The sequence below is a fragment of the Orbicella faveolata genome, unplaced genomic scaffold, assembly GCF_042242905.1.
Source record: "Orbicella faveolata isolate gen_17 unplaced genomic scaffold, um_ofav_v1 contig_2, whole genome shotgun sequence".
Classification (NCBI taxonomy): domain Eukaryota; kingdom Metazoa; phylum Cnidaria; class Anthozoa; order Scleractinia; family Merulinidae; genus Orbicella; species Orbicella faveolata.
The window spans coordinates 23303737-23312500 of NW_028301547.1; the positions used below are offsets into that span (position 1 = coordinate 23303737).

General features: G+C 39.2%; 2 protein-coding genes across 2 annotated transcripts in view; one reads left to right on the plus strand and one right to left on the minus strand.

Moving 5' to 3' along the window:
* The first annotated feature begins 580 nt into the window (after positions 1-580).
* The window catches only part of LOC110065130 (2-Hydroxyacid oxidase 1-like), an 8745-nt gene continuing 561 nt past the window's right edge, over positions 581-8764 (plus strand). The window contains exons 1-5 of the mRNA XM_089289340.1: positions 581-2790; positions 5002-5214; positions 6827-7202; positions 7929-8087; positions 8596-8665. Of these exons, the coding sequence (XP_089145466.1) occupies positions 2627-2790; positions 5002-5214; positions 6827-7202; positions 7929-8087; positions 8596-8665 (982 nt within the window). The 5' untranslated portion in view covers positions 581-2626. The remainder of the gene's footprint in view (positions 2791-5001; positions 5215-6826; positions 7203-7928; positions 8088-8595; positions 8666-8764) is intronic.
* Positions 8164-8764, minus strand: part of LOC110065123 (armadillo repeat-containing protein 7-like) — a 9998-nt gene continuing 9397 nt past the window's right edge. Inside the window, exon 7 of the mRNA XM_020772218.2 lies at positions 8164-8764. This exon is cut by the window's right edge and continues 1658 nt beyond it. The gene's annotated coding sequence lies outside the window, so the exon portion shown is untranslated.

An 8764-nucleotide genomic window follows, 5' to 3' on the forward strand; every position in this document is an offset into this window, starting at 1 on the left:
GCTTACAACACGATCTCGATAATACGACAGAACAAAACAAAAGGCTCAAAATACAAAATCTCGTATTACATGTCAATTGTTAACTCTGGTAACACAACATGTCACGGTCATGCAACTATTAGTCTCTTAACAAATGGACTTAAAGAAACCTGCAATGAAATTATATCCATACTCTTGAATGATTTCGGTTCCTTATCAGGTAAGCTGTCGAAACCCCTCATATCTTCTAAGCCATATTCTGTCAATCTTCTGTGAATTGTCCATCTCCACACTCCAATCATCATTGTTATCGTTGTCCAGATGAATCCTAGTCCTCAAAGTTCCTCGAGCACCTCAACAGGAATTTTAAGAAATGGTCTTCCATGATTTCGTCCTTTTTCGCTTTCTATCGTAATGGAATCCGCAGTAGAACTTCGGCGTGCGCTTCTGCAACTTCTGAGTCAAAATTCTCAAAAATTATTTCCGTTTTATCCAAGATGTCTGCAAGAAACTTAGGAAACTCAACTTCTAACTCTAGTTCTCCTTCGCCCGCCATGTTTTGAGTGCTCTCTAGTGCTCAGTTACTCTCGTTCTTGTTGGCCGCGCTCGGCCCAGGAAGATTGCATCAATATTTGAGGTATTGGATTGAATCAATATTTGAGGGATTGGATTGAATCAATATTTGAGGTATTGGATTGAATCAATATTCCAGGTATTGGATTGAATCAATATTTTAGGTATTGGATTGAATCAATATTCCAGGTGTTGGATTGAATCATGATAATTAAAGGATTGAATTTTGCTACAAACGGCTTGCCATACGTGACCGATTCGCGGCATTCGAACGTGAGAGTAGTGGACAAAGTCGACGCAAACAAATAAATTCAAGCACTTTTTAAAGGTAATGGAACTTGACTCTAGCTTCTAACTGTTCATGAAGACAGCCAATTTCACTTTACATTTTTGGGGATTGTTTATTTTGGGGTTGCCCATGGAAACTGTCAGTGGAGTTCAGTTGGTTTTACGACAAACATGCGGTCGGCATGTGCATGGAATTTAAGCTAATTTATAGCAGCGGGCAGGTCACGGAACATTAAACATTTCTTCTTTTAGAGGTTTTCAAATCTGGATCCTGCTTCTTTTGAAGGTTAATCCAAGAAGACGACTCTTCTATTAATATAAATATTCAGGTAAGTATCGGCTAACATACTTCAAGTTTGCAAATTTCACTGGAATTCGTTAACGGTCATTGACTTCAATTCTCAGCAAACAAAGTTATTGTGTCGAAATGCGCCCTTTAGCTCCTTTTTTGACCCTGTAAGATTTCATATCTGGAAATAGTTTCTTGCAATCATGGTTTCGGAGAGATATCACTAGAAATTGTTTCAAAATAACGAAGCGTTTGCTTTTCTTCCGGGTTTTCTTGCAGTAATCGGTTTCGTTACGCTCGGGTCAAAGGTCACGTTTTCAGGAAGAAGTGCTGCATTTAGTTCGCTATCTCAGCGCTCGCGATTTTATTTACCCAAAAATTTTATTTCACTAATTTGAAGAAGAAAGAATGCTCTTTCACACCAAACTAGTCGTTTTGGGAAAAGCCGTGTACCAGAACGCCTTTTTAGCATTTGAAAATAGGCTAAATGTAGACCTCTTGTAAAGCTGTCTTGGGTCGTTAATTTAGAAAATTCGTCAAATATTTAAGTTCTAATCAAATCACGATCTATTTAGCTCTAAATAGACAAAAAAGGAAGTACAAATACGACGTGTAATCAGTTTGTAATGAAGATTTTTACTTTTGAGTTTACGAGCCTCTGAATATGCCGCTCATTTTCGATGGATTTTGGCCGATTTGGGGCATCGAAACGAAAAAATTGCGGAAAAAAATAATTTTTGATTTATCGAACTTAAAACGATATTTTTGTAACTAGTGCCCGTAGGGCTTCATTCTGGGCGAGTTTGAAGAAATTCGATTTTTTCGCTATTTCCAAGTCTAGTTGATATTTAGGCGAAGCTGCTCTTAATTATATATGTACTTGACTAAAACAGCAAGGAACCTTCAATGCGTGAGAAATAATCGTTTCAGCGTGAGAGCGCAAGATTGAATCCGTTTGCGTGAGCCTCATGCTCAATGCGTGAGACTTGAGAGCACTGTGTCGGTTTTTTTTTTAATAAACAGGATCTAGAAATACTGTAACTTATTTCAGCTGCTCTCTCGCGTATGGTAGTACAAGATTCTTACGATACTTTCTTTTGTATGCAATGAGCCTTTGCATAAAACTCGGTTCGGATACATACTTAAATACATACGTGACGGCTTTGTTTTTAAAAACTCTTCTTCGAGCTAAATAATAATTAGCATAATATTGAAAAAAAATTGATCATAAGGTGTAAAACCTTACCATGATTGCAGACTTGATTTTACGCATAAGTTGGAAACGGGATCATTGTTATGATTCCAGACATGATTTTAACACATCTCTCGACATCATGGTGATGATTTAGAGATATTTATTTGGAGAGGAATGGAATCATACTCTGGTGTTTAGTGTACAAATCAAATCATCACTGATTTGTTCTTATTCAAATACGCTTGCATAATCAAAATACGCTCGCATGATCACAATACGCTTGCATAATCTCATGAATCATCATGCAGGATTCATTGGCTTTCTCAAAGATGGCGTTAGAACCTGTTTGTGTGGCTGACTTTGAAGACTACGCTAGGAAACACTTGCCAAAGTATGCCTTTGAATATTTTGCTGCGGGAGCAAACGACGAAAACACGAAAAGGGAAAACGTGCAGGCATATAAAAGGTGGGTTATCAGCCCACGAGTTAAGTGACCTTAAATTGTGGCACGAGTCTTTGACCCGGTTTAAAAGTTCGAGTCACGAGTCAAGCTGAAATCAAAAAAAAAAAAAAAAAAAAAAAAAAAAAAAATATATATATATATATATTTTAAACTTTTTTCTTTTTTATGATATTGTTTGTTTGACTACAATTGTTGTTGTAAAAAAAATGTCAGTCAGGTTTGACACGAAACAGTGTTCCACCGTAAACGCGATCGCGACGCTAAGATATTCCTCGCGGATCCTCTCCCATGCTCTCCGTTGAAAATGATAAGTAAGTGTCCTACAGAAAAAACGTCCTACACTAATATGAACACGGAGATAATGGGTTGGAATCAAGATGATAGTCTCTTGGTTGGAATCTATTATATTTCTTGTATGGGTTCCCTATGGATGCAACAAAACGGAGCTCAAGTGTCACGATATGCTAACGTCTTCATTCTCATTCACCATCGCTACACATCAATGACCACCAATCAGCTGACCAATGCACATTGTCATCGTTTATAGTCGCTAAACATTATAGCAGAGCTCCAGCGGCCCGAACCGCCAAGCGGAGCACCATAACTACGGGAACAGAAACACATCCATGCATAGAACAGAAAACCATCCAACTCTTTTTTCATGGTCAACGTGGCTAGCGGTGTGGATCTGGGGCGCGTGCGCCCTACGACGACGACGTCGCGAAGCATGGCGGCCATACTCCAGCTAATTCGTACACCAGGAGCCCATCACTAGGAGCGTACAACTACCCCATATTCCTGTCACGACGTTTTCACAGACCGATCTATTTTTTAGTTTGAATTTACCGCGAATTCAGACCCCCTCAGGGCCTCTTCATATGAGCCCGGTCAAACCGATCAGGCTCGGCTCAGGCTCACTCTTTTCTTCGTAAAAATTTCGATTTGTTCATATGAAAAGCGGGGCTGACCCGGTTACCCGGTTACGGTCTTTACGACCGAGATCTCGGTAACCGCGATGAAAATTTCCCATATGAACACTCCATTCCGGGTTACCGGGACGAAACCTTTTTCTACAAAATAGCTTCGCTATCGCAACATAGTCGCAAAAATGGCATAATTTTTGTCTTGTATCCATTTCCACCTCAGATGTATACGGATTACCTTTAATTTATCAGTAAAGTTACAAGAGTCCACAAAGCTACAATAGCCGCGAACGATACAAGTTTACGTTCCAACATTTTGGTTTTGTTTCTTGAATTTCATCGCAGTCGACCGGGCTGAAATTTCCCATATGAACAGGCCACAAAATTCGTCGGGCTCATATTAAGAGGCCCTCAGTAACCTCGGTGACCAATCACAAGCACGGACTTAATTTTTAACTGACGTCGTCATTGCACCGGAAGATTAAAAAGCAAAACAGCCATTTTTCTTCCTTACCGATGCGCGCTTATGTAGACCAAAACTGACCTATTTTTCTTTTTCTATTTCGGGAAAAGAAGCCTAAAAATAGACCGGTCTGTAAACATGCCGTGACATAGGCTTTGTATGGGAGTTGCACGCTCCTAGTGATGCGCTCCTGGTGGTTCACAGGGTACATACATATTTGATATTGGACATCCATGTTATCGTCAATTGACACCTGTCAAATCAAGGTGTCCACTGACCAGTATCACGTGAGCTCAAGTTTAGCGCTCATCGAGGTCACTTGTTTATTTGAAGTTGACCGTTGCCCGGGCACTGGTTTTCGATTGGATCGCAAGCTCAAGCCAGGTTGACTTTAATCAGGAGCTCCGTTGTTAGGCTTGGCTAAATCTATATATTCCACCATCACTAGACGTCATTCAACGTTTAATACTATCACTAGATATCATTCACCGTCACTAAACATCATTCACCAGCACTAGAAATAATCATCTAGTAAAAGTAAATTGTGTTTAGTCACGATAATTGATGTGTATTGATGGTCACAGATGTGTAGTGACGCGCGAGACGGTAACCGTTGTGTGCAGTGATTGTTCATAGGGAGTTTAAGCTGAAGAAAACCACGAAGGCAACGGCAACGTCTCTGAACAAAAGGTTTAATAAGCAGAACAATGGGTGTGCACGGGTCGTTACTTTCGGAAGTTTACGGTAGCCAATGAGCGCGCGAGAATTTCTGCAGCTGTTGTAAAAAATGGTATTAACCATGACCCATTATAACTGAATTGTTTTCAGGTTGCGAATTAGACCACGCATTCTCCGTGGGATATCTCAAGTGGACCTTACCACAACAGTTCTCGGACAAAAATTCACTATGCCGGTTGGAATTGCACCCTCCGGAAAGCATAAGCTTGCTCACCCTGATGGTGAACTGGCAACTGCAATATGTGAGAAATCAGTGTGCCAAGTTAATTTGGTCTGTATTTGTACATGCGATTTGCGAAACTGGTTATGATTGCCAACAGAATTTGAACTCAGGCCGGGCAAGAACTTCACAGTAGGACATATATAGTGCCCTTCCCCTTCAGCCCTTAGACCCGCTTTCATTGTTACGTGCATCAGTAAATAAAATCAAACTGCAGCGAGACTATATGGGTGGCCGAACATGAATTGTATGCCGTGCACGGCTCCACACTGACGCTGGAGGAATTTGAAACCGGAGTTTTCACTCTGAGATGCATCAAATGTTTTCCGTCCACACGACGGCGGAGAAATTTGAAAACGCAACCATCACAGGTCATTTTGGATTTGTGTTTGCAGAAAACTCGGGCAGGGAAATTGACGCCATCGTTTTCAAAAGGTTCCATTTTCAAAATGTTTTCCGTCCACACGAAAAAAAAAGCCGGCGTTTTCAAATTCAGCTGGTTTGAAAGGCGTTTTCGATAAAGCTCCGTTTTCGTGACGGATTAGTATGGGCGGTAGGCCTAACCGTAGAAATAAAGCTGCGTTTTCAAATTCCTCCGGCGTAGCGTGGACGCTGCCTCAATGTGATGTCACTGTTATCATCCATTAAAACTCTAGTAAGCCACCTTAATCACAGCTGAATGACACAAACATTTGAGAAAAAACTTCTTGGTGAATGAAAGGAAGACAGGAAGACATCAGTTAAGTCAACAATCTGTTTATGAGATGCATTAGAAAATGAGAGAATTCAAGTGCAATCATCCAAAATCAGCGCGCAAATTACGTATACTGTACAGTTACACAGGCATGACCATAAACAGTTCAGTTACAAACACATAGCACATTCACCGCCCTGATCAAATTAGGCCAGCTGACAGCCAATCAGATTCGAGAATTTGAATGAAGAATATTTTAAAAACGACAAAAATTTTAAACATCATTAGAGATTTTGCTTCTATTTGTCCCAAAGTTAGACTGCCATTGAGCTGCGATTATATTTGAGAACTCGGGAGGCTGGTATTCACATTGTTTGTAGGAATTGGAAGTCATTGCAACTCATTGTGCAATACTGTTTACCGCGATGTTCAATCAAACTCATTTAATTTATTCTTGTCGATGAATATAATTTTGAGGTAAGTGGTATGGTGAACATGGGGGCATAAATCTGGGAGGAAGTCTACAGAAGGCAAGAAAGGCAAGGGCAGGAATCAGGATTTCTAAGCAACTGACGAGTAGCATAGAAACTTGAGGCAAATGGTCGATAATAATAATACTAATAATCAATGATAAATAATTAATTAAACAATTTTATCATAGTTTCTCCCAATTTTGTGCATCGTGTTGTGATGCAACCTATGATAAGAGATGTTTGTAAGTAATAATACAGCGTATTGTAAGTAGGTAACGTCATGAATTGTAAGTGATGTAAGTATATAGTACATTATATTGTAAGTGATTAATGTTATATAACGTATTGTAAGCAAGTAATGTTTTATAAAGTAAGTGATGTCTGTAAGTAAGTTGAGCTGAATTGGTTCTTATATCTATGGTGCTTTATTGGCCAACTTTCAGCCCGATGTTCTTAATCCAATTGTTGTTATATGCAGTGTTTAAGTATAACAAGAAATGTAGCGTAATATAAGTAGACTTTGTGGAGGCGCGGTGGCCTCATGGTTAGTGCACTCGTCCCCGGAAAACGGCTGACAGATTTCCAAAATCACTCACTTCTACAGCCATACTTAATACACCTTCCAAACATTGAAGCATCCCAGTTATCAGAAGCAAAGAAATCATCCAATTTTGAGCAAAGTAAGCACATTAGTAGCTTGGCTTTCAACAGTTTTGCTGACTCACTGGTTGATCCATCAATTTCTTTTGAAATTGTGGACTGGCTAAAAAGCATCACCAAACTACCAATTATACTAAAGGGAATTCTGACAACAGATGATGCAAGGGAGGCTGTTGCATATGGAGTTGATGGAGTCATTGTTTCCAACACCGGTGGAAGACAGTTAGATTATGTCCCTGCCACTGTAAGTGCTTGTAAAGGTGTAGGCGTGCTTTCAAGTAATATATCAAACACGAAAGACCGTGTTTGACCACATTTCCAAACTCCGAGAAGAGAGTTGAAAATACGACGCGCAGCGGAGTATTTTTGACGAACTTCGAGGTGTTTCGAAATTTGGTCAAACATTGTCTTGAGTGTTTGATGTATCTTGTCAATCGAAACTAAACCAAGGAGAAAATGGAGAATTATAATCGTAATCATATATCCAAACAAACGCCATCACGTTCATGATTTCCTTTGTTTAAACTTGATGAATTATTAATGAGTTTAAGAAAGGCTAGGATTATGTTCCCCGTGACATCAAGTCTCTCTTTTATCAATTACCCAGTTTCGCCTGCTTTCATTTTTAATTCGCTCAAGAAACCCTTTCTTATATTTTTGCTGTTTGGTTTTCAGTTTCGGATAAAATTAAACGGGTAAAGATGGGCTATATTTCGTATAAAGTGTATCTGCCAGCACGTCTTTGGTGAAGCCTTAATTTCACTACCTCTAAATGAACAACAAAGAATAATTTACGTTCTTGTCTTGAGAATTGTCAGTGATAATTTCCCGTACTAAAAGAAGTAGCCCTCCAAATATCTGAAGCTATCGTGTTTGGAGGTGATAATCATTGAACGGAAACTCTCCCCTTTAATAAACGTATAGTAATACACAGACTTAAATTCATTAAACACCGTAATATTTTCTTTAGGTAGATTCACGTTCAGAGATTGTGGAGGCAGTTAAAGGAAGGGCTCAAGTGTACATTGATGGTGGAATAAGACTAGGTACAGATGTACTGAAGGCCCTGGCTTTAGGAGCACGAGCTGTTTTTATTGGCAGACCAGCCATCTGGGGACTCGCAACCAAGGTGCTTATCACGATTTATTATATTAATATTGTTATAATACAAATGTAACACCTTTAACATCTTCCCACTCAGTGTGTGGAATTTGAAGTTATTAATTTATTTTTTCTCCACAAAACCTCACCTGCGGATTCGGCAAGTAAAGGATAGAAGCCACCACTCCCAGACTATCAGACAAGACTTTCTTTGTACACTGTGTAAATCATCCAGACCTCTTTAGAAAGTGATCAGAAATGTTCCACGAAATAAGAATGTTCAAAGAAAGTAAAGACAATCTTTCCAAACTAGAATAAAATAGCTGGTCTAAAATCTGCAACTGAAACTAATAATTCGTTTCTCTCTTGAGACTAGATTTTCCGATGTAGTTTACATAAATTATACACACTTGACGTATCATATACATACCGGAAAATCAGCATTGCGTAACATAATTGCACAAATAATAAGCATGCACTATTCTAGGATTCCCTGATTACTTCACAAGATTTTATCCACTTTTATCGTGTTACAGGGTGAAACAGGTGTGCTTAATGTCCTTGAAATTCTTAGGGAGGAATTCAAAACAGCAATGATACTGTCAGGTACCATAACTAGTTGGATAGTGAGCTTATTACATATTAATAATATAAACATAGATGTGGCTCGCCTAGATTAGCCTAGACTACCTGCGGGTTCATCTG